This window comes from Rhinatrema bivittatum, chromosome 1, assembly GCF_901001135.1.
Source record: "Rhinatrema bivittatum chromosome 1, aRhiBiv1.1, whole genome shotgun sequence".
Lineage (NCBI taxonomy): Eukaryota > Metazoa > Chordata > Amphibia > Gymnophiona > Rhinatrematidae > Rhinatrema > Rhinatrema bivittatum.
In genome coordinates, this window is record NC_042615.1 from 818,493,870 (window position 1) to 818,520,493 (window position 26,624).

At 47.0% G+C, this 26,624-nt stretch overlaps 1 protein-coding gene across 4 annotated transcripts in view; it reads right to left on the reverse strand.

Annotated features, from left to right (window-relative positions):
* UNC13B (unc-13 homolog B) overlaps positions 1-26,624 on the reverse strand; it is a 1,232,326-nt gene that overhangs the window by 126,114 nt on the left and 1,079,588 nt on the right. For all 4 annotated transcript variants that reach the window (XM_029581856.1, XM_029581857.1, XM_029581864.1 and 1 more), the window contains 2 exons: positions 13,241-13,329; positions 9,552-9,704 (listed from right to left, as the gene is read on the reverse strand). In XM_029581856.1, the coding sequence (XP_029437716.1) occupies positions 9,552-9,704; positions 13,241-13,329 (242 nt within the window). The remainder of the gene's footprint in view (positions 1-9,551; positions 9,705-13,240; positions 13,330-26,624) is intronic.

Sequence of the window (26,624 nt, forward strand, 5' to 3'; positions counted from 1 at the left end):
TCTTGGCTCCCCCTCAAAACACAATTTTTCCCCACTGCATTGCCCTGCCCCAATCAACTTCCTGCTTTTTTTTTTTTGGCAGCCTGAGCAGTCGCAGAAGACACTGTTTGCCATGCTCCCTCTCAACTTAGTAAGACCTCACTCTGCAACTACCACCTCAGCTATCCTTTCATCCAGCACAGTAATTCCCGCAGACCCGTTTGATTTTTCCATTCTGGGTGCTGAGGGCCGTCGGTGGTAACGGGTCTGTGGTGGTAACGGGTCTGCGGGAATTACTGCGCTGGATGAAAGGATAGCTGAGATGGTAGTTGCAGAGTGGGGCCTTACTTAGTTGAGAGGGAGCATGGTAAACAGTGACAGGAAGATAAGCTGCATGGTAGGAATGCTATTTGTTGCAGCTTGGACATGCTCTCTCCCTCCTGTGTCTTCTGCGACTGCTCAGGCTGCCAAAAAAAAAAAGCAGGAAGTTGATTGGGGCGGGGCAGTGCAGTAGGAAAAATCGTGTTTCGAGGGGGAGCCAAGAGCAAGAAACCAGCCAACAGAGCATTGCTGCGATAGATTGGCAACTGCCCGAACCCTGGCAATGGTACATCAGGTTGGTTGCGCGCAGCACATCTCTCTTGCACATCTCCCATGGCTATTGTGACAGCTCTGCATTGCACCACTACTGCAACTGCTTCCCTCAGGCCTTAATATTTATCATCATCCATTTCTGCCAAGATAGTTTTCAAGTTTTTATAAATTTCAAAATGCAATTTAAGTTCCCTTTTTGGTACACTTTTTCCTTTATTTTCTTTTAATCGGTTCTCTTTCAGGTCCACCTCATAACTACAAGCAGACTTTTAAGTTCTTTTTCAGGTCCCCCTAAGCTTCGTTTCATAGGCTTTTCCTTCTTTTTTCTAGTATTGGTGGTTTTGTACCATGTGACTTCTCAGTGATTGGCCGCTTATTTTTCGTGTCTTTTATGTGATTCCTAAAACACTTCTTAAACACTTAGTATTCGCCTTTTCCAGTAGCCTGTGCATGATATTCTGCTCCTCCGAAATTACTAGTGGACAGGTTATAGGTGCTAAACCCTAATTCTGTTGTATTTTTCTGTATTTCACTGTATAACCCTCCATTGGTAATTTTTACACAATCACACTGTTTTGAATAGCATTCCATCAGACAGCCCATTCACTTATTAACAACTAGCCGTTAAGCCCGTAACAACGGGCTACATTTAAAAAATTTTTTCGGTCCATTTCCTTCCCACTCCCTCCCCCTCATTCTCCCTCCCTCCCTCTAGTCTCCCTCCCCCCTCCCCTCCCCTCACTCTCTCCTCCCTCCCTCCTCTCCCCCTCTATTCTCCCTCCCTCTCACCTTCCCCCTCTATTCTCCCTCCCCCTCTCCTCCCTCCCCTCTCCTCACTCTCTCCTCCCTCCCCCTCTCCTCCCTCTCTCCTCCCCTCAGCTCACTCTCTCCTCCCTCCCCCTCCCCTCAGCTCACTCTCTTCTCCCTCCCCCCCTCACTCTCTCCTCCCCTCACTCACTCCCCCTCTCTCATTCCCCTCCCCTTTCAGCTCACCCACAACCGATAACGGGGGCTGTCCCTCCCTCGCGCGCGCCGCCACTACTCTCCTCCCGCTCCTGCTCGTCGTCGCCACTGCTACTGCTCCTCCCGCTCCTGCTCGTCGTCGTCGCCACTGCTACTGCTCCTCCCGCTCCTGCTCGTCGTTGTCGCCGCTGCCGCCGCCACTGCTCCTGCTCCTAGCGACCCAGTGCCATTTTTTTTTTCAGGCACTCTGGCCGACGTGCTCGCCCGTGTATGCGCGGTAGAGCTGCTCTCTACTGCGCATTTGCGGCACGTTGGTCAGGGCTCCCTTATCTAGTAGATGCTTCTGGTATATATTACATTACACTGTACGGGCTTTATATGGTTGCTTGCAAATTTGTACTTTTTGGATTTTACTGCTTCTTTGTTTTTTAGGATGCCTCATTTCTATACATTTTGAGGCCGATTTTAAATTGTAAGTGTGTGGGGTACATTTGTGCGCGCTACCCGGCGCGAACAAATGTACACCCGATTTTATAACATGCGCGCGCCGCTGCACGCATGTTATAAAATCCAGGGTCAGCACGCACAAGGGGGTGCACACTTGTGCACCTTGCACGCGCCAAGTCCAAGGGCTTGGAGGGAATGGCTTACCCCATTCCCTCCAAGGCTGCTCCGAAATTGGAGCAGCCTTGGAGGGAACTTTTTTTTTTGCTCCCCCCCACCTGTCCCTCCCTTTCCCTATCTAACCCAACCCCCAGCCCTATCTAAATCCCCCCCTACCTTATCTCGCTGAGTTACGCCTGCCTCTGGCAGGCTTAACTTGCACGCACTGGCTCGCTGTGCTGAAGGATTCGTCCCTGCCCCCGGACCGCCTCCGGACTGCCCATTTTTGAAAGCCCTGGGACATACGTGCATCCCGGGGCTTGTGCACACCGCCGAGCCCATGCAAAATAGGCTCGGCGCACGAAGGGGTAGGTTTTTGGGGGTTACGTGCGTAACCCTTTGAAAATCTACCCCTTTATGAATTATTTAATACACTTTACTCTGGTATGTATTTTAATTAGTTAATTTATGTGCGTTCTTGATTTCCTGCTGTTCTGACCGCTCATTCTTTGTTTTGTATAGATGATTTCAACTATATGGGAATTTGATCCCTGTGAGTCCCTTCCGATGCAGCCTCTACAGCAAAACATGGCCGTGTTGGGGACTGTACTCCATGAAATTGTTTCTGAAGCTAAAAATAAATGCCATTTTGAAGATATAAATTTGAATATCAATTTTGTTTACCTGGAACAGTATCACCTTTGGTCACACATTGTTGTTGTCACCCTACTTTTAACATATATTTCCAGGACCAGATATTACCCAAAAACAGATGTGATACTGGGAATACCTATATACCCTGCTTGAGGTCCATGAGATCTCAAATGGCCATTCCACATTCAAAACCTTCTGAAATGATTATAAATCGGTAGATGAACAAGGGTAACAGAGTTATTGCTGTGGTGAAGACCATCTCCAAGAAAATAATCTGGGATAAGCAGTCTGACAAAATTAAAAGCATATAGGATCTTTAAAGTAATACATATATATAAATATTTCATGTGCATGGAAAAGCAGGCTGTGCAGCGCCTAAATGAAGGAAATAATTTCCTGTATTCTGACAAACACTAGACTAAAAAGAGGAAATGGAATATCTGGAGACTATAATTCATTGTCCTTCATCAGGCCTCAAATTACACTCCTGCCATCCAGAAAATGACTGCCTGTCTTCAAAGAGAGCATGTGGATTACCAGATAGCTTGGCTGCTGCTCATTTGCATACTTTGTATTTAAGAAAGATGGTCCCATATTGACTAATCTCTAAAAAGCAGCATTTTATTTTGGATTGAAAATGCTTTAAATATCATTTTCTCACTCTAAACTCCTTTCTATCCATTTATCTCCTTCACATAATGGTTGAATAAAGCTCAGTTGCTTACCTGTAACAGTGTTCTCTTAGGACAGCAGGATGTTAGTCCTCACATGTGGGTGACATCATCTGATGGAGCCCGGCACGGAAAACTTTTGTCAAAGTTTCTAGAAGCTTTGACCAGCAGACTGAGCATGCCTAGCCTGCTACTATCCACGTGTCCACGTGAGGTCCCCCTTTAATTTCGTAACAAAGCAAAATACAAGCGAAAAAAATAAAACAACAAACTGAAGGAGAACACAACTCCATGGGGAGGTGGGTGGGATTCCTGAGGACTAACATCCTGCTGTCCTAGGAGAACACTTGTTACAGGTAAGCAACTGCGCTTTCTCCTAGGACAAGCAGGATGGTAGTCCTCACATGTGGGTGAATACCAAACTCCAGACTGCCCCTGCTAACAGGAGAGACCAACAGCAACCAAACAAGGTGCCAACGGGCACAACACAACTGTGGTGGTGTGGAACAGCAGGGGACTGTCTGGTTACTACAAAGGCATGAAGAGTTGGGTTCAGGCCTGGAACAGGTTGCGCAGGACGGACTGACCATAGGAGCTGTCCTGACATCCGTCTTTATCCAAGTAATAGTGAGCTGCAAACGTGTGAAGAGAACTCCAGGTTGTGGCTAAGCAGATCTCGATGACGGGGACTGCACGTAAATGTGTCACCGACGTTGCCATAGCCCGCACAGAGTGAACCTTTACTCTGCCGGCTAGCGGAAGGCCTGCCTGCACATAGAAGAAGGCAATGCAATCTGCCAGCCAGTTGGACAAGGTCTGTTTACCCACAACCACCTGCAGCCTGTTGGAATCAAAGGACACGAAGAGCTGGGTGGACTGTCTGTAGCTGGCAGTGCGATCAAGGTAGAAAGCCAAGGCCCTTTTGCAGTCCAAAGTATGAAGAGCCCTTTCTCCCGGATGGGAATGAGGCCTCGGAAAGAAGGTGGGCAAAACGATGGACTGGTTGATATGAAAATCAGTAACAACCTTGGGCAGAAACTTCGGATGCGTATGCTAGACCTCATGACCGTGAAAGAACCTCGTGTATGGTGCGTACGTAACCAGAGCCTCATGTTCACTGACCCTATGAGCCGAAGTAATCGCCACCAGGAATATAATTTTCCAGGTGAGGAACTTCAGGTTGCAGGATTGCAGCGGCTCAAATGGAGGACACATGAGCTGCGCTAGGACAATATTGAGGACCCAAGACGCAACCGGAAGCTGAAGAGGGGGCTTCAGCTGGGGGAGGCCCCGCATGAAGTGGCCCACTAAAGGTTGGACCAAAATGGGCGTGCCAGCTACACCTCGATGGTATGCGCTGACGGTGCTGAAGAGCACTCTGACTGAGCTAGTCTGAAGCCCAGACTCGGACAGATGCCACAGGTAGTCCAACAGCCGAGGGAGGGGGCATGAGAAAGGGTCCAAATCATGGCCCTTGCACCAAATGGAAAACCTTTTCTACTTCCAGCTGTAGGACTTCCTGGTGGAGGGCGTTCGGGCCACCACCAGGACCTGGGAGATAAAGTCCGAGAGCTCCAAAGGCTGGAGGACTACTCGCTCAACATCCAAGCTGTGAGGGCCAGTGCCCAGAGGTTCGAGTGGTGCAAGGTGCCCTGATTCAGTGAGATGAGATTGGGCACCGTCTCCAGCCGAATGGGTGCCCGCACCAACAGGTCCTGCAAAACGGGAACCAGACCTGTCGGGGCCAAGAAGGCGCCACAAGTATATTGGTCCCCTTGTCCTGCTAAAGCTTCAGCAGAGTCCTCAAGAGGAGCGGTAGAGGGGGGTATGCATATAGCAGGCCCTTCCCCCAGTTAATATAGTTTCACTGGAGAAGGTACAGAGAAGGGGACCAAAATGATAAAGAGGGTGGAACAGCTCCTCTATGAGGAAAGGCTGAAGAGGTTAGGGCTGTTCAGCTTGGAGAAGAGAAGGCTGAAGGGGGATATGATAGAGGTCTTTAAAACCATGAGAGGTCTTGAATGAGTAGACGTGAATCAGTTATTTACACTTTCGGATAATAGGAGGACTAGGGGGCACTCCATGAAGTTAGCAAGTAGAACATTTAAGATTAATCTGAGAAAATTCTTTCACTCAACTCACAATTAAGCTCTGGAATTTGTTGCCAGAGCATGTGGTTAGTGCAGTTAGTGTAGCTGGGTTTGAAAATGGTTTGGATAAGTTCTTGAGAAGAAGTTCTTGAGAAGGTTCTTATTGAAAATATTGTTTTTTACGTTACGTTATGCTTTACACTCCTTGTTATTTGTAAACCGGGTTGATGTGATGCCTATCATGAAACTCGGTATAACAAAAACAATAAATAAATAAATAAATAAGTGCATTAACGGCTATTAATCAAGATGACTTAGGAAATGGCTCTGCTATTACTGGCATCAGTAGCATGGGATCTTCTTAGTGTTTGGGTACTTGCCAGGTTCTTGTAGTCTGGTTTGGCCTCTGTTGGAAACAGGATGCCGGGCTTGATGGACCCTTGGTCTGACCCAGCATGGCAATTTCTTATGTTCTTAAGGCATCACAGGCCAGATGGCTGTCCTCCGATACCAGGGAGCAATACTTGCTCACCTTGTAGTTGTGTGGGGAGGTGAAAAGATCCACATCTGCCGCCACCTCTGGGTTGAGGGACCACTCGTGTGGCCAGAAGGAGCAGCTCAAATGGACTGTTAGCACATTGAGATGGCCCGGGAGGTAGGTCGCTCGCATAGACATTTCCTCTGAAAGGGCCCATGCCCTCACTTGTACCGGATCATGGCAGAGGAGGAACGAACCTGTGCTGCCCTGTTTGTTGACAAACCATATCGCAACTTGGTTGTCTGTCCGAATTAGGATGTCCTTGGATGACAACAGGTCTCTGAATGCCCACAGAGCGTACCGAAATGCTCGCAGCTCCAGGAAGTTTATCTGACAGCGAGCTTCAGAGGCAGTCCAGAGACCTTGCTTGTGGATACCATTCACATGGGCTCCCCAGCCTTGAGAGAAAGCATCTGTGGTGAGAATCACCTGAGGTGGAGAGGGTTGGAAGGGAAGTCCTTTTTTTAGGTTGGAAAGATCTTCCCACCAGGATAGAGACACTCTGAGAGGGTCCGTGACTGAGACGGGCACCTTGGGATCCTGGGAAACCTGCTGCTACTGGGACCATAAGGTCCATTGGGCTCTCTTTATGCAGAGGCGAGCCAGACGGGTCACATGGATGGAGGCCATCATGTGGCCTAGCAGGCAGAACAGAAGGTGAGCTGTTACCCTACAGCTGTTGCGGACAAGGATAGCCAGTGAGGCAAGGGTGATCACCCAGTCTCTGGGCAAAAAAACTTTTACCTGCACTGTGTCCAGCCTGGCACCTATGAAGTCCAGCTGAGGAGAAGAGCAGAGATGAGACTTAGGGAAGTTTATAAAAAACCCCACCATCTGCAGCATCTGCACCATCAAGGCCAGAGTGTGCAAGGCTCCGGAGTGGGATTCACTCTTGACCAGCCAGTCATCCAGGTAGGGGAACATGTACACCGAGCGACGCCTGAGCTTGGCGGCCACCACCGCTAGGCATTTGGTGAAAACGCGGGAGGCTGATGCCAGCCCAAAGGGCAGCACTTTGTATTGGTAATGTGCTTTCCCCACCATGAAGCAGAGGGGACAATTGCAATGTGTGCTTTGAGCACCGTGGACTGCGCCCTGTGGTCCAACTCCTCCTGAAAGTCTGGAGTGGTCAGGACTGATGGAGGGGGATGCGGCATTACCAAGTACCAGTGTCAGTGGGGAACACCAAGGACTACCAGGGGCATCAGAGGATGGGGCCTCCAATGGCCGGTGTCGCTTCGAAGGCGGCTTGGCAGGCACCGATGCCGTGCCGGAACTGGTGCCATGCGTCGACTGGTGGTGATGCTTGCGGGATCTTCTTCGGTCCTCAGCCTGGTCTTTCCCCGGCACCGAGGAAGCGGAAGATCCTGATGTCTGGGAGAGCGGAGAGACCATTGACAATCTATCACTTCCTTCTCGATCCTTGGAAGTATTAGTGAGAGGAATAGCCAGGGGAAGCGTACCTGAAGGCTCCCCCGACCTCTCGGCATCAATGGCACCGACGCAGGAGTAGAAGGAGCAGACTTTGGGGCCCTGAAAAGTTTCTCCATCTTATCTAGGCGCGCTCGACACTGATCACACAGACGGCACCCATGGATGTCGTGAGAGACCCCCAGGCAGAGGATGCAAACCTCAAGTGGATCCGTGATGGACATGGTCCGTGGGCACTGGGGGTACCGACTAAAACCAGTCAATGTTTCGTGCAGTCAATGACTGGCGGTCACCGCGAGGCGAAAGTTGGGAATTAACCACAAAGTTGGGAAAAATGGGTAATAAAAAACCTACCAGAATGGGAAGGCACCAACTATGAAGGGAGACCCGACGAGGAAAATGACAAGAATGCAAAACTTGTTCGAGAAAACAAGAAAAAAAGAAGAGCTCCACGACCGCGAGGCAACTGCACTGCGGAAAAGAAGAGACTAAAGGGGAACCTTGAGTGGACAGTAGCAGGCTGGGCATGCTCAGTCTGCTGGTCAAAGCTTCTAGAAACTTTGACAAAAGTTTTCCGTGCCGGGCTCCATCAGATGATGTCACCCACATGTGAGGACTACAATTCTGCTTGTCCTAGGAGAATGTTTTCATCTTCAAATTGATAATATTGTATCAATAACCCTCAATCCTAGTTTAGGTCCCAAACTGTCATCTAAACAAATATCAGTTTGTCCATATTGCTTACTACGATCATATCAAAGATTCATATCGTTTGCAGGCAAAATGAATTTGGTTGACTGTAGCAGGATTTTTCTGAAGACAGGGGAATCATCTGTTACTGATGGGTGATGTCATCCAATGGTACTGATAAACGAATTTCCAGAGCTTTCCAGGTAAATCTTGAAGGTCCCTCTAGGCATTTGTGGCAGTGTTTAAACCTCATCTAAAGACTCATCTTTTTTAAACCTTATGCCTGAATTGTCTGCTTTTAGTCTTAACTAGCTTTATTTTATTTTCTTTTTAACCATTGTCTTGTTTTATGAAATACCCCAAGTCTCTTAATCTGTGTGTTTCTCTTATTAGATTGTAAGCTCTATTACTATAGAAATGTTAAGTAGTAGTACTAGCAGTTACTATGCTTCTGCAGCATGCCTTAATTCTATTAAGCAGCTAATAAATCTAATTCCAGAAAAGGATAGAAAATGTGTGATGGGCGATTCCCTTGTCTTCAGAAAACTGCTACAAATAAGCAACTTAATTTTCTCTAAAGATAATGGGGGTAATTTTCAAAGAAGTTACCTGCCTTAATGTAACATAGTATTGTAGCAATTTTCAAAAGTCATTTACTCAAGTAAAGTGCATTTACTCGAGTAAATCTAGGTTTTACTCAATTAAATGCTTTTAAAAATCAGGCCCAAAGTGAATCAGCAAGTTGCACTGATGGGACTCCCTAAGAGTTGCAAACACAAATTTTTTTTTTTATGTCCACGCCAGAACATTACCAGACTAAAGGCTCTGAACAGAGGGAAGGACCCAACAGTATCACCTCAGGAAGCAAGCGTTGCTATATAATCGTCTCATTCTTCTTCTGTTTTCTTCTATTTCTCTCTCTTTTTTTTTTTTTTTTTTACAGGCAATCCCCAATAGGGAAATGCATGTCCACCATCTGCTGGAGACGGAGAATACTGGCAGGATGATGTCAGGGCAGGACTACATATGCATAATGTCAGCTTCTTACTCTCTTTCCATCTGCTGGCAGAGGTGTATAACTCACTGGTGCGGACTGGCCTGCCTGAATGCAGAGGACGTATTTTATAGTTATACCATTCCTCACTCTCTGATGACTTCAGTTTGTGACCTGCACTGGGTAGGAGGAGACATATATTCTTAGCACTACATAGAACATGAATATGTATGAAATTGATTTGCATCAGTGGGAGACCCAGTGTATGAAAATCTCTTTCATGCAAATCTGTCCAGTTTGGTATGCCTGACATAGAACACTGTGGTTCTTTTCCCCATACTTACTTTCCATCCAGGAAGTCCATCAGTGGTCTAAGGACATTGTCTGCATCTTGTGCCACTGTATTTCTGGCGTTGGCTGGGACATTTCCTGTCCCTTTGACATGACTCAGTATATCTGACATCTGCTTGACACACTCATCAATACGAGACTGAAAGCTAGAGTTAATAAGAAAATCAGTAGTTATTCAATTATTTCTATTTATAATAGTCTAAGTTATAAGGAAATGGATAAAGAAACACCAGACCATTATTACCCAGAATGTTATTTAAGAGACAACTGAATTTGACAAAATTCTGGTTTTTACTTGGGGTAGTATAGGTAGTGATCATTTTAAGCTATCAACTATTACCGTATCTGCACTGTCTCCTATCTAGACTCGAATTAAACATAGTTATATATCTGTGCTCAAATCTGATACTGAGTCAGGGTCTGGAATGTTGTGGATCTGTATAAAGAAGTACTGTTTGAATGCTAGTGGTTAGATATGGTTCCACTCTTTGGAAGTGAAGCGCTGCAAGCACATTGTGAAATATAATTTGATCCAATGAGCTGGTGGAACTCCGAAGTTGGTACAGAAGTGTTCCCCTGATGCAGGCGGCAGGGCAGCCGCTGAAAGGCCATGGCGTTGGATGTGGCCTGGTGAAGATGTTCCATCTGTAAATGAGCGGTGGTTGGTGTGAACTTTCCACAAAGAGTTCAAGTAACGGTTCGACGTTGATCAAGGTTTGGTTGAACAACTCATGACGGTGTTGAAGTCCTCAGGGACTCAAAGGAAATCAGGACTGCTGAATAATATGTAATAGTGTGGGACTTGGAGAGAAATGAAGATATAAAGCTAATAATATTGATAGAGAAATAGTACAAAGATATAAATTGTGGAGTAAACATTGTGGGTTGACATGGGTTTTATGCTTGGGGGTTGTGTGAATGAGTATGCATGAGGGGGTACGAATGGTATATGTTTTAAAATGTCTATGGATGAAGAGTATTTAATTGTGGATAAAAACAGTAAAAATAATTAATGAAAGAATAAAGAAAAGGTTTTCTATTGAAATACAATAATTTGTGTTGAGATTTGAGCACAGATATATAGCCTGTCTATGTTTAATTCGAGTGATCATTTTAAGACATTTCACTTGTTTCCTTGTCCAATCTCACATTATTACCCTATGTGGTGCAGAACAGTGACATTTCACACATCTATAATGGGTTTCCTTGGACTTGCTTTGATATATCACTCAGTGTTTGTTTCTTATAATTTGTCAATGATTATGTGTGTTCCAGATAAAAGGCTAAATAATTTGATATGTATATAACATAGTGCAACAAGCATGTAATAAGCAACAGATTTACTGTATTTCAAAAGCCCACTATTTTGCCTCATAACATACAGCTCAGATACCAATCATAGCTTGGAAATCAAACAGTGACTGACCTCATTCTTTTATTCACAAGTTAACACTTGACCTACTGGATAAACTCAGTTAATTTGTACCTTAGATTAGAAAGACAGCTTCAAATCTCTGGCAGTCCTCTTCATTGCAAAATGGTGCCTTTTTTTGACTATCCAGCTGGGGTCAGTGGCTGCCACTTAGCCAGCTAACTTTATATCTACCTAAAAAATTAGCCAGCTAAGTTAGGGGCAGAGCAGGTGTGTTTCCAGGTGGAGCCACTTGTTCGGCTAACTTAGCCAGACAAACTTTGATATTCAGTGCTATGTAGCTTAGTTAGCTGGACAGATATTCCTTTTTTTCTGTTAGGCAAATAAACGTATCCAGCTAACTTTGCTGAGATATTCAACGCTGCGGTTGTGCCGCTGACTCTCTCATCCAAATTTGTTGGATACATTTATCTGACTAACTTAGGCCTAGATGCACTATGTCATGATGTTTTCTCATGGGAGGGTCCCCACGATAATGGCCCCTCCCCTGAAAAAATATTGTGACTGTATGGGGTGGTGTTTTGTCTAGTGGCAAAACAATGTGACATTAAACAACGCAACATCGCCCCTTTAGACACAATAGTGACCCCGACTTCAAGGGACCACCATCACCTTAAAGGGCTGGCCCCTGAAAAAAACAATTGTGGCTGAAAAATGAAAATGTGTAGTGGGGGTCAAGGCTGACCTCCAGCTCACCTGGGGACAACACTCGAGTCATCCAAAGTAAAAAAAAAAATAAAGTAGCTTGTGCAATGCTGACCTCTCCTACCCCCAACTATGTCTTCAATACAAAAAGTCCCCCCATCGCACTTTCCCCATGTAGCCATGGTCCCTCCCACCCCTCCACTCCAATGTTCAAAACCAATCATTGGGAGAATAGTGTCTCCTCCCCATTATCTTCCCCTCCCCCATCCCCCAAATGTAGGAAAATATCATGGGTTTACAGTGGGACCCCAGTCCACTCTCCCACATCTCCAAGTCTTAATAAATTGCCAGGGAACCCCCTAGCCCCGGGCCAGGTCAGCACTAATTTAAAAAATGTTGCCAACTTGAGCTTGCCCTAGTCACATGACTGGGGCAAGGTCGAAGGTTTGGACCACATGGCTTACTTCCTGTGCATGGAAATCTTGGAGGTATTTAAATGTCTGTCATATCTCTTCTATCCTGCCATTCCTCCAGGGTGTACATGTTTAGGTCTTTAAGTCTGTCCCCATATACTTTAGAACAAAGACCACTTACCATTTGAGTAGCTCCTTCTGGACCAACTCCAACCAGGGACTCTGACTCGGCAGGAATCCTATAGGAACTATCAAGCTAAATAGAAGTAGGGAGACTTACCACCAGAGGCTCCCTATTGGATCAGCATTAGGTGAGTCCCAAATTAAGGACTGGACATAAGGAGCCCTTTCTAGACACACCTTTGCTGGTCCAACAATCCTCAGAGTTCACTTTGTGATTCTGTTTGCTTGGCCTGTCTCTGCTTGTTCCTGGTTCCTGTTCAGATCCCGGCCCTTGCCTCTTTCCTGGTGGTTCCTATTTCCACCTGGTTAAGTCTTAGTATCTGCCTGTACCCAATGGCCCAACCCATGGGGAATGGTGGCTACTTTGGACAGAAAAACATCTGCTCTAGAGCACCTGGCCCCTCTCTAAAGAATGTCCTTGTCCAGGCGTGATACCTCTTCCCTGCCCTATGCAATGTGGACCATGATAGCAGTAGTCCAAATTAGGTCTCATGAGGAACCTTATACAAGGGCAATATCTCCTCCTTTCTTCTGTTGACCATTCATCTCCCTATGCACCCAAGCATCTTGCTGGCTTTTTCCATTAACTTTTCCACCTGTTTGGCCATCTTAAGGTCATCAGATATGATCACCCCCAGATTCCACTCTTCTTTCATGCTTAGAATAATTTCACCCTCTCTATTGTACCTCTCTGTTGGGTTTTTGCATCCTAAATGCATATCTCTGCATTTTTTAGCATTAAGTTTTAGCTGCCAGACCCTAGATCATTCCTTGAGCTTTGCTAGATCTCTCCTCATGTTTTCCACACCTTCCTGATGGTCTACCTTTGTAGATTTGGATATCTTTGGCAAAACGACAAACCTTTCCTGATAATTCTTCTGCAATTTTGCTCACAAAAATGCTGAAAGGAATTGGTCCAAGGACTCATCCCTATGTGTAGTAAAGTATCATTGTTAAAAGACTTGATGATGGAGTAACTACTACAATTACACAATTTCATAAAACATACCTGTTACCAAAAACTGTGCTGAGTTCATCTAAAACATTGTTCAATTTGACTTGGAGTTCCTTCAGAGAATCACTGGCTTCAGGGTCCAGCTGGAAATACAGACACAGTTTGTTTGGTAGTTGCTGTTAAAACTCTTCGAAATTCTGTCTACTCAATTATAACTGATTGGGAAGTAATACAAAATTTGCTCTCTATATTGTCTCTCAAGGACTTTTCTCTGTAATAGCAAAAGCAAGCAGCAACAACTCTAAAGGCTTCTCCAAACCAGAGTTCTACTCTGGGAACTGAAAGATTGAGAGGAATGTTGGTGATGTCTTACATCTTTCACCATAATGCGCTCTAAAAATGAAATCCTTAATAATGCAAGTTATAGCAGGAACTAATAGAACATACAGCTATGATCCAAAATGGAAAGAAAACTTGGTCTGCAATCAAGTGAGTGAGTATAACCCATGGAAGGTAGTTAGCAAGCCTACTTCTTAAAATTGGGAAACCAACACATAAAATAAACTGCAATGACAAGAATATTAAGAAAAGAACAACTTCAGTGACTGTATTCATAACTGAAGGAGGAAAATCCAAAAAACCTTTAGGACTTGATCTTTATCTGCTATAGATCTTTATCTGCTACAGATAAGAAAGTAACCAGTAACGTCCCACTATAGTCTATTTGCTCTTCAGATGGTTGCTCCAGGAAATTTGTTAAATTTCCAGTATCCAAGTTTGATATTGGAATTCCTTGCCCTTCTTTCTTCTCAGTTTTGGTATAAAACACCTTAACAATAGATGGAATCTGTTCTCTAGGCATTTGTAGTATCTCCACTAAATACTTTTTAAGTTGTTCCAATGGTGCAATTACACTTATACGTGGGAAGTTCAGTATTCTTAAATTCTTAGATCTCATTTCATTTTCTAAGTTCTCTATTTTCCTAGAATTTGTCAGGCCTCCTTGTACCAACGTATTCTGTGTAGCTTGAAGTGTAGATACTCTATTTTCCAGGCCCTGTATTTTGTCATTATATACTTTTAACAAAGGATCAATTTGGCAGATATGTTTGGGTGTATCCGTCATGATTTTAGACAAATGGAGGATTCCAGGGAAAGTATAGCTTTCCAAACAGACTCTAAAGTTATGTCTTGCAGATTCACAGCAGTCAATGTAGAAACAGCATTCACCATATCCTCATGACAGCTTTCTGCTCCCAATACTGGGGGCACAGTCATGCCTTCTTTCTGGGTTGTTGTATACTCTGGGGTAACTGGTTCCAGCCCTTTATTCCCAATCGATTCCAGCACAAGCTGTAACATATGTTCTTCGGTTCCAGTAACCCCAGGACTAATTGTGTTTAAGGCCAGCCCCACTGGATTCCTCCCGAATGGATCCAGCTCCCTTGACAAATTCGGTCGAGTAACTGGTCCCGAATCCTGTGTCTGCCCCAAACGCTGGCGGGGTGGGGGGGGGGGGGGTGTGTTAAGGGAGCCCCGGGGCTCAAGGAGGTTAACAAGTCCTGCGAAGTTGGTGTATGCTCCCTACCTCCCATCGCTGCGGACATTACACTCGGGGACGAACTCGCCTTCGGACCAAAGAAGTTTTCGATATTTGTTTGCGAAGGGGCTGTTAACGGTGTTGTCGGGGTTACCACCCGTATCTTGCCCTTTCTTTTTGTATGGGGCATATCAAATCAATGGAGAAACAAAGGATAAAGTCAATATCAGAAAACTTCTTTCATGTTTCTCTTGCTAGGGACCGTGTTGATTCCCCAAATGAAGCTTAGAAAGGGATAAAGTAAAAATCTTTAATTTTACTCACTTTTGAGGTGAAGGAGATCCCGGGAGGTTGTTACGCACTAAGCCGGCAGCTGCATGCCGTAGGTGGGCCGATTTTAAAGGCCCCACTGATGTCAGAATCCGGAAGTAGAAATTGTATCGTCGGGGCAAGCTCTCCTTCTCACCCGCAGCAGCAAAGAATTAAGGAAATTATTTTCAGCAAGTCCGGCTCCATTCTCAGGTCTGAATTCCCTGCTCCCTCACCTCCAGGACCTCTCTCTTAACTGGACAAATTGGTGGCGAACTGGTAAAACTGGCAATGATATTGGCACGTACCCCTTTTAAAATCCCCTGATTTACGCAGGAGAAGCGGGATTTGTGTGCACAGGCATGCACCCAATTAAAAATCAGTGCACATTTTCTTAAGCCAGGCTATTTTATAAAATGTGCACATTTGTTCGCGTTTGTTACAGAATGGCCGTGTCTCTGGGCATAGGCTGACATATGCATGCAAATGTGTGCCCGCCCACCCACCGGTTTGAAAGTTACCATCTTTATAAGCAATTTGCACATGTAAATTTGGCTCCTTACTTGTGTATATTTACTCCTGATCAGTATCTGGAATAAGTGATCGCAAACATCTTAACAGTGATAAAATGACTGGGTGAGGGGTCTTGGTGAAATTGGAGGGACTTTAGGCTGAAATACTTTGAGGGTTTTCACGAGTTGCAGTTGGACTGGGTGAACTGTTAGATAAACTGATAAAACTGGTTAGTTCATTGCCATGCACATGTTAGAAAGTGCAGTTGCTTACCTGTAACAGGTGTTCTCCTAGGACAGCAGGATGTTAGTCCTCACATGTGGGTGACATCATCCAATGGAGCCCAGCACAGAAAACGTTTGTCAAAGTTTCTAGAAACTTTGGCCAGCAGACTGAGCATGCCCAGCCTGCTACTATCCCATGCATCCACGCAAGGTCCTCTTCAGTCTTGTACTATAGCAAAAAATACGAGTGAGAAAAAATAACTCAACAAACTGAAGGTGAACCCAACATCAAGGGGAGATAGGTGGGATTCCTGAAGACTAACATCCTGCTGTCCTAGGAGAACACCTGTTACAGGAAAGCAACTGTGCTTTCTCCTAGGACAAGCAGGATGGTAGTCCTCACATGTGGGTGATTACAGAGCTCCAGAGTGCCCCATTCGACCAGAGAGACCCTCAGTAGCTGAACAGCACAACACAACTGTGGCACTGTGGGGAAAAACAGAAGGTGGTCTGGTCTCACAGAGAGCATGATAAGAGACAGTTGGGTTCAGGACTGGAATAAATTGTGCAGGACTGGCCAAAAGCGCTGTCCTGACGACTATCCTTGTTAAGGCAGTAGTGAGCAGCGAACGTGTGGAGAGAACTCCAGGTCGTGGCGCTACAAATGTCAGCGACGGGGACCGCACACACCATACCCCCCCTCCCACAGAGTGAGCTGCTGAAGGTCTGCCTGCTTGTAGCAGAATGCAATGCAATCCGCCTGCCAGTGCAGGCTGTCCATGTGCTGCTCCCAGTCTATTGGGGTCAAATGACAAGAAGAGCTTGGAGGACTGCCTATGGGTCACTGTACGATCCAAATAGAAAGCAAATGCCCACCTGCAGTCCAGGGTGTGGAGAGCACATTCCTCTGGGTGGGAATGAGACCTTGGAAAGAAGGTGGGAAGGATGATGGACTGGTTGATGTGGAAAGCAGTCACTACTTTAGGAAGAAATTTGGGATGCGTACGCAGCACCACACAATCATGGAAGAACTTCGTGTAGTTGTGGATTTCACTGACCCTGCGAGCGGACATGATCGCCACCAGGAACATGACTTTCCAGGTGAGGAACCTTAGTCACAGGACTTAAGAGGCTCGAACAGATGCTGCATTAGCCTCGCCAGGACAACGTTGAGATCATACGTGGTAGCTGGAGGTCTGAGCGGTAGCTTTAGCTGAACGAGGCCCTGCATAAAGCGTCCGACAAGAGGCTGGACCGAAACGGGTGCACCAGCAACACCCTGGTGGTAGGTGCTGAGTGTGCTGAGGTGCACGTGGATCGAGCTGGTTTGAAGGCCAGACTAGGAAAGATGCCAGAGATAATCCAACAGGCAGAGGAGCGGACAGGAGAAAGGGTCCAGTCCGTGACCACTGCATCAGATGGAGAAAAGCTTCCACTCTGAGCTGTAAGACTTCCGGGTGGAAGGTTTCCAGGACTCAATCAAGACCTTGGACACACCCTCTGAGAGCTGCAAAGGCTGAAGGATCATGTGCTCAACATCCATGCTGTGAGGGCCAGGGCTCAGAGATTCAGGTGGCGCAGGGTGCCCTGGTTCTGCAATATGAGGTCAGGAGCCATCCCCAGCGGGACAGGTGCACTCACTGACAGGTCCTGGGGAAGAGAGAACCACACCTGCCTTGGCCAGGAGGGTGCCACTAGGATCATGGTCCACCCATCCTCTTGCAGTTTTATCAGAGTTCTTGAGAGGAGCGGAATAGGGGGGGTACGAGTACAGGAGACCCTCCCCTTATTGAAGGGAGAAGACATTGCAGGCCGGATGGCCCTTCCCCGGAATTAGGGAGGAGAATCTGCTCACCTTGTGATTGTGGGGAGAAGTGGTCCATGTCCGGCATTACCCAGCGGTGGAACAAGTCGGCTGCTACCACAGGGGTTCAGGGACCGCTTGTGTGGTGGAAGGACCGACTGAGGCAGTCCATGAGTGTGTTTAGGTGACCCGGCAGGTAGGTGGCCCATAGATACATTTCTCTGGAAAGGGCCCAATCCCAGACCTGCATTGCCTCCTGGCAGAGGAGGAATGAGCCAGTGTCACCCTGCTTGTTGATGTACCACATTGCTACCTGGTTGTCCGTTCTGATGAGGATAACCTTAGAGGACCAGCTTGTCCTGGAAGGCCCACAAGGCATACCGGATTGCCTGAAGCTCCAGAAAGTTTATCTGGCAGCGAGCCTTGGCTGTGGTCCACAGCTCCTAAGAGTGCAGGCTGTCCATGTGGGTCCCCCACCCGAGGCAACGGCGGTGAGGGTCATCTGAGGCGGCGCGGGTAGAAAAAGAAGCCCGCTCTCCAAGTTGGGGAAGGCTTCCCACCAGGCTAGGGAGGAGTGGAGGGGGTCCGTGACAGTGACTGGAGCCTCCAGATACTGGGATGCCTGCTGCCACTGGGACCGCAAGGCCCACTGAGGATTCCTCATGCGGAGGCGGGAAAAGGGGGTCACGTGGACGGAGGCCACCATGTGGTCCAGCAGGTGCGCTGGCATCCTCTTGCTGTTGCGAATGAGGATAGCCAGTGAGGAGAGGGCAACCGCTCGGTCCTCGGACAGGAAGACTTTTGCTTGTGCCATTTCCAATCTGGCGCCTATGAAATTTAGCTGTGGAGACAGACAGAGATGCAACTTCGGGAAGCTGATGACAAACCCCAACTTCTGCAAGGTCTGAACTGTCAGGGCCAGTGCTTGCAAGGCCCCGGAGCGGGAGTCGCTCCGGATTAGCCAATCGTCCAGGTATGGAAAGACATGGACCGAGTGATGCCTGAGGTAGGCAGCCACCAGCGCCAAGCATTTGGTGAAGACACGTGGGGCTGATGCCAACCGAAAGGGCAGCACTTTGTACTGAAAATGTGCTGCCCCCACCAGGAAGCAGAGGTACTTCCTGTGGTTAGGGACAATTGCAATATGGGCGTAAGCTTCCTTTAAGTCGAGGGAGCAAAGCCAGTCTCCTCTTCGTAGGAGCGGGATCAGCGTGCCCAGAGAGACCATTTTGAATTTTTCTCTTATGAGAAACCTGTTCAACGTCCTGAGGTCGAGAATGCGGCACAAGCCGCCGTTCCTCTTCGGAATGAGGAAGTACCTCGAGTAGAAGCTGTGACCCTCACGGGGGACTGGTTCTACTCTGCCCGCTGCTAGAAAGGCGGAAATTTCCAATTGAAGGATGACCTGATGAGTGGGCAAACCCCACAATGGACATGGGGAAGCAGTCTCTGGGAGCTTGCTGAAGTTCAGGCAGTAGCCCTGGCAGACAATGAAAAGGCTCCAACAGTCTGAAGTGATCGCTTCCCAACAGCAGGCAAAGCAAGGGAGACTGCCACCGACCGGAAGATCGACTGCCAGGGGAACAGGCGTCTGGCTCATGCCTCCTCGCTGCCAGTCAAACGCCTGTAGATATGGCCTGCTGGGGGGCTGGTTGGGTCCTTAGAGCCCGCTGCTGCCGGCTGCGGCCCCTAGAACTGGTCTGAGGTGGGCGAGCATGGGTGGCTGGAGGATAGTATTTCCTTGGCCGGTAAAAGGGCTTGCGAGAGCCCGGTCTGGGGGTCTTCCTGGCAGAGGAAGGGCCTTCTGAGGGGCTGGTGGAGAGTATCATGCTAATCTTTCAGCTGTAGGAAATCAATATGACCCACAGGTGCAGCTGAAAAACAGAATACTTCAAATTATCAATATTCAGCTGAATATTGATAATTTGATCTTTCAGCTGTGCCATGACCTCCTTCACCTTGTCCCCAAACAAGTTCTCGCCTGTACAGGGGAGATCTGCGAGCCTGTCTTCAATCTCCAGCCGGAGTCCCGAGGATTGGAGCCAAGCCAGCCTTCTGACGCCAAGGCCTCTGGCGGCCAGGCAGGCTGCGGTTTTGAACACGTCAAAGGTGGATCTCACCTTGTGCTTACCCGCTTCAAGGCCCAGCATGGCAATGGCTGCAAGAGATTCCTGCTGTTGCTGGGGAAGGTCCTCCGCAAAGTCTTGGACTTGTTTCCACATATTGCGGTTATATTGGGTCATGTACAGCTGGTAGGCCACAATGCGGGCCAACAGAATGGCACCCTGAAACATTTTTCTCCCTATTCCATCGAGTTCTCTGTGTTCGCGTCCTGGAGGGGCAGAAGCGTGTGTCCGGGAGCGTCTAGCTTTCTTCATGGCAGACTCCACAACTGCCGACTGGTGGGAGAGGTGCCGCCATTCAAAGCAGCCTGCTGTACCAAATAGTTGGCATCGGCTTCCTGTTGACCAGGGACACCAACACCAGGTGTTCCCATATATATAGGAGGAGCTCCTTAAAGATGTTGTGGATAGGTACTGCTACGATTTTCCTTGGAAGCATAGATGAACTGTAGGACATCCAGCATCTTATGACGGGTATCCTCTTCCGACAGGAGCTGGAAGGGGATGGCCTCTGCCACTGCCCTTAAAAGCTCGCAAATGACAGGTCTTCAGGCGGAGATTGATGCTGCTCTTCTGGCGGGGAAGGCTCCGAAAGGGAGTCATCAGAGAACTCAGAGGAAGAGTCCAAAGAGCCATAAGGACCCTCCTCATCACTGGGGCTTGGGCACTGAGGACAGGGGCCGTGAGGGGCAGCGGGTCTGAGCTCCAAGAATGCTGGAGGCTGCAGGGGCACCGATGGCATCGATGGAACCCCTGGCATCGAGGAGGGCATCGGCCGTGGCAAGCTGGAGGGAACCAGCGGTGGCCTGGGGAGCCACAGGCAAGAGTGCCCAGTCCTTGAGGCCTCATCCTCCTCGGAGGACCCAGTGGCCAAGAAGGCATTGAAGGCCTCTTGGGCACCGGTGCATCGGTAGGGTGCCAAGAAGGATGTCTAGGTGCTCCAGCAGAGGTGCAAGCATTGACGGTGGAGCCTCGGGCACCGGTATGGGGGCCAATGGCACTGGCAGCTCAATCCTCTGGAGTGCTTTGAGCACCACTGACTGCACCCTGCAGCTCTTCCTGAAAGTCCTGAATGGTTAGGAATTTTGGAGGGGGATGAGGCATCGTCAGCACATCCTCGGGTCCTTGAGGTGGCACAGTGCCTTGCACCGTAGTCGGTGGGGAACTCCTCAGGCTACCGGAGGCACCGGAAGGGGGCTCTGGTGGCCAGTGCCGCTTCGATGACGGCTCAGCTGCTGATGCTGCTCTGGAACCAGAACCATGTTGAGATGGTGACCGGTGCCGATGCTTCCTGGACTTCCAGCGCTCGGCCTGGTCTTTCCCCGGCACAGAGGTTGACGATGACCCCAAGGATTGATCTCCCTCTTCCTGATCCTTAGGGGTACTGGATGGTGGGACCGCCAGGGGAAGAGACAGAGACTGTTCCCCATGATCCTTGGGCATCGAGGACTCGAAGCAAGAGTGGAAGTTGTTGGAGACCTGAAGAGCTTCTCCATTTTATCTAGGCGGGCTTGACGCCCTTTGGATGTCATTTGGTCACACAAATAGCACCCTCAGACGTCGTGCGAGGCCCCCAGGCAGAGGATACAGACCTTGTGCGGATCCATGATGGACATGGTCCGCGGGCACTGGGGGCACATCACAAACCTGACAATGCCATCGAAAAAAGAGGCCGGCACGTGGTCGGTGCAAGAGTCGGGAAACGACCGTGAAGAACGACAAAAAGACCGAAACAAGGGTACCTTCCGAAACAGAGGGATCCAGATCACGAAGGGGGACCCGACGCAGAAAAAACACCCGAAAAGGTTGAACACAATTTCAAGGAGTTGGAGCTCCACCACTGCGAGGCTACTGTACCACGGAAAAGAAGAGACTGAAGGGGGACCTTGCGTGGAAGTGCAGATAGCAGCATGTCGGATGATGTCACCCACATGTGAGGACTACCATTCTACTTGTCCTAGGAGAAAATCCCTGGTCTTAAGAGTGTAAAAGCCAGTTTACTGTGTGTGTGGAGGTGGGGGGGGGGGGGGGGGGGGGGGGGGAGGAATGCATCTAAAAGTGTGTAAAATCTGCTTTTATCCCTTTAAAATATGAAGTAAAAAATATGCAGGTATATCATTTGTGCCCACTTATCCAGCTAAATTCCGACTTATCCGGGTAAGTAGTTCCTTTGCCACATTTACATTTAACCGGCTAAATAGCACTACCTTTCCAACTAAAATCTGATTTATTCAGCTAAGTGGCAGTAGGCGCTCTGAAAAGTGCTATTTGCCTGTCTAAATAACACTTTTTGGACTTATCTGGCTATGTAAAATCGCCAAATAAGTTTTAAAGAAGATCTTCTTATCCTGCTAAGTCAGAAAGCCGGATAAGTCTAAAAGGACTACTTATCTAGCTGATTTAGCTGAATGCCACTAAGCTTTCGTTTTGTCAGAGGCAAACTTTTTCATTCCTCTGATAATAAACCAGGGTTTCAAGAAACAGTCTATTCTGCAGCTTTCAACTGTGAAATGGCTTAAAGCATCCATAGCTTAAAAAAATGTATTTGCTGTTTCAGCAGAATCAACCCTAAGTTTTCAAACAAGTGGCGATCTGTTATCCTAAAAGATTCCTGATTAGTGAGACTTACGTTAGCCCTATGAACTTCTTTATGTCCCTGAAGCAGAAATGGCTTTTGTGAAATGATGATTCCGTTTCAGAATATCTAAGCGGGAGTTTTCTGCAGCTGTATTGGGCAAACTTTGTCCATGGATTCTTTTAGAGACAAGTGTAAAATTATAAACGTGCAGAGGTTCTAAAGAACTATTTTTAAATGCAAATTTAAAAAAAGAAAACCAATAATATTAGGAGAAGAGTTTATGACCTATGGTAACTGACCTATGATTAAGACTGGCAATCTTACTTGGATGCAAGATATCAGTTGATGACCTAAAGTCCTAAGTAGTCATTTATGATGGTCAAAATATAGATAATTATTGTTCTCTTTTGCTAAGTATTTAGGGTGAATCTATTTATATATCATTTTGCCTTTTTCCTGTAGAGGTTTTCCTTTTTGATTTGGTATTATTTGCCCAGTCATTCAGAAACTTTTAATTTCCTAGCATAGGAACTGTAAATGTTGGAAGCTAAGGACTTTTTGGTCCATTCAGACTACCCAGTTGCTGTTGCTTACAATACTTTGCTCTGGTCGTTAGGGATGTATGTAGAAAAAATGTTCCTTAAGTTTGTTTGGCTCGGTGGTTTGTTTCATTCAGTTCAGGTCCACAAAATTGTTTATTTGTTTCCCATTAAAGTCAATGGTGGAAGCAATGCATTCTATTTTGTGCTCCAAAACTAGGGGTTTCTATTCAATTTTAGCAAAACTTGCAGGGTAGACATCAATATCAGAGGGAAGAGCACTCCAAGACACCAAGAGTGGCATTCTCAATGCAGTATTACACTTTATTTGTATGAGGCTAGTCTGATCTGTGGAACAAATTCTTGGACAGACAAGTCAGTCACAGTTTGCTGAGCATGGCCAGGGAAGAGGACAGCCTTAGTATATGAGTGTTAGTCCTTTTTTGCAAAACTTATGAGAAGGGAGTCTGATTCCAAGAAACAGCTTTCCCCTGAGGAAGAATATGAAATATTGAACATTTCTATTGAAAGCGAAGAAAATGTAGGAAAATGTTATATCAGATGATTCTGCAGAGGGAAGCTCCTTGAGCAACTCTAGGAGAAACATCTACTGGGAGTATGGGACCTGGTAGCTTGGCAACCGACTAAGTACCATGTTTCCAAAACTGCCAGTTTGGGATAGCGACAGATGAACCAACAGTATGAATTCACTGAAGCTGATTATTAGAGAAAAGAAAGCAAATGGAGTCTGTCCCTCCTAAATGTTGTGGGAGTGCTGCACCTATACTGTTGTGTCCAGCTACTGGGAATGGTTAAAATCATGTATGCACTGTGGATGAGCTAGGATGGGCAGTGGAGAAAGAGGTCAAAATGCAATTCTGTTTGTATATCATATTTGTAAATAACTCATAGTGGCTTACTACATGATACGTGTGTAATACAGCGAAAGTACAACAAATATATAAACACAAATTCCACAAGAACAGGGGTGGCCAAACGTTTTGGCCCTACTGCCACACTGAGTGGCTCTTCCTAAATGGTGGGCCACTCTGTCAGAAGGTCCCCTTCAAAACACTGATTGAGGTGCAGGAAGGGAAATCCTATCAAGCTGTGGGGATGGGGAGATCCTCCACAATGCAACACAGAGTGGTCTTACATCCTGGCCCAGCTGTGAGCTGGGACACTTTGCACTAGGACATAGGGTGAAAGAACACCCATGGGTCAATTGGGCTCATGAGATGTAGTTTGCCCACCTTTGCTCAGTAGGAACCCAGTTTCCACCCACACTCTCACTGGGTAAAAACCGGCTACCTCACTTACAAATTGCATGCTTCTCCTCCAAAACATAATTTTTACATTTGAAGAGAGTTTCCATCAGGGCTTCCACCATGGTACAAGTGCATATAAATTCTGAGCAAAACAGTAAGCCTGGGGGGAAGTGATGTCATCTGACAAAGATGGCTGCTTAGATCATTTCTCCAGCACTCCCCATAGCATAAACTGTTAGTTCCACCGGTTCCAGAAGGGCAAAAGCAGTAATATCCCCTTGCAGGAGCTGTTTAAATAACAGGGATCATGTCCACCAGGAAAAAAGCGGTGGACCTCCAGCAATTTTCTTTCTATGCAGGTGGCTCCCGATTTGCGGCCCTGAAAGAGCATCTCGGAGAAGAAGGACCAGATGGCGTAGGAACTAAACCTGGACTGGAGCCGACGGCTTTAGATGAGAGCAATGAACCTATCTACAAAAAAGATTTACAGCATTGGTTCCAAGATTTGAAAAAGGATATAAAAACTTTATCAGAAGAATTTTGGGATGCTGTATCTTCCCTCCGCACTGATATCAAGGACCTGGGGCATAGGGGTTGATGACGGAGAGGCCCAAATGGAGAAGCATGATACGCGGATCACAGCTTTCACATCGGAATTAACTAATATGCGACAACTCCAGGTCGAAACAGCGCTGAAGCTGGAGAACACTGAAAGCCGTACGCGATGCAATAATTTGTGCATCAGGGGTCTGCCCGAAGAGCCAGCATATAATAATACCACTGAAGTGGTTAAACTCATCTGCCAGGCAATTCTTCAAGCGGCGATGGCGCAACCACCCGGCGGATCCCCAGAGCTACCTCCTGACATTGTTGTGGAGCGGGCGCACAGAGCACTGGGGACAGCCCCGCATAATGCTTCCAGGGACATCGTACTTTGCCTCCACAGTTTTACGGTAAAAGAGGCTATCATGAAGACAGCCCATAAACTGGATGCCTTTGAATGGGAAGGGCATTCGCTCTCTATTTACAATGATCTGGCCTGGCGACATTGAAACAGCGCAGGGACTTTCAGCCCGTTACTGCGATTCTTCGCAAGGAACATCACCGATACCGTTGGCTGTACCCCAGTGGAATTGCTTTTACCATCCAAGGGAATACATTGTGGGCGAGAACACCAGCAGAAGCAGTGGCTATTCTTAAAGAGGCAGGCATGGAGATTACATACACCGCCGCCGTGAAGGATTCAACGCAAACGGCGGTGGAACCTGCAAAATGGCAGAGGGCGGGAAAAGGAGGCCGGCGCTTAAAAAGAACATCGCACTCGGCGGCACATCAGATGATGGTGGAGAATGAACGTGGAACAGCATCTGATAATACATGAAGGAAAATCCTGCTTCTAATGGGACAGTTTTCACTATGGGAGCCTTATTTGGGTGCACACCCAATATGAGGTTTAAAATGTTTGGGTTTTCATATAGTTTCATATCAGCAGGTTTTATAGCTGTGATTACCTATATATTATGTTAAATCTGGAACCGGAGGGATATAGCTTGGTTGTTTGGGTATTTGAACGGGAGTGGGGGGAGGAGATGTAACTTCTTCTCTTAGGGGTCTGCCTTATGCTGGGCGACTTGGTGTGTTTGAAGGAGGAGGGGGTGGGAGGGTTGGGTAATGGGGGGAGGGGGAGGGGGAAATGCATGTTATGTATGGTTGTTGTAGTTTTAGACAGAACGGTGTCTGCTATGCTCTGGAATGCTGATAGCGCATTAGGAATATTAAAAAAAAATGACGCCACTTAGGTTTCTATCGCTCAATGTGAAGGGATTAAACTCACCGATGAAGAGACAACAGTTGAGCAATGAGCTCACCAGACATCATGCATCTGTGGTATTTATTCAAGAAACGCATCTTAAACGGAAGCATGAACATTTGTTAAGACCGTGCCTATACCCCCATAGACACTATGCTGCCAGCACTCCAGACTGCAGATATGGTGGGGGTAGGCATTTTATTTGCTAATAATTTGGGTGAGAAAGTTTATCAGATGGTGATTGGCCCTAAGGGTCAGTATCTAATACTAGTGGTAGAGATCCAAAATTGCAAATTCACTTTAGTCAATGTGTACTGCCCAAATCAAGATCAGGGTATACTGCTGACAGAGATTAATCAGAAACTGCAACCAACAAGGGAGGGGTATTTAGTGTTGGGTGGAGATTTTAATCAGGCGCATAAAGTAGGGATAGATACCTCTTCGGGCCAACGTGGTGCAACTCAATGAGATCAAAGGACTTTTAATTGATTGCTGGCTGACTGGCATCTGATTGATATTTGGAGATTGCTTTATCCTACTAGCAGGAATTATTCGTTTTATTCAAGGTCACATAATACATATACACGGATTGATTATTTTTTAATAGATAAAGCTTTAAGTGATCATACCAGGAAAGCTGAGATAGAAAACATTACATTGTCAGATCACGCCCCAATCTGGTGGGAGGTGGATCTTCCTACTGGTGATCAGGGTATACGCTACTGGAAGC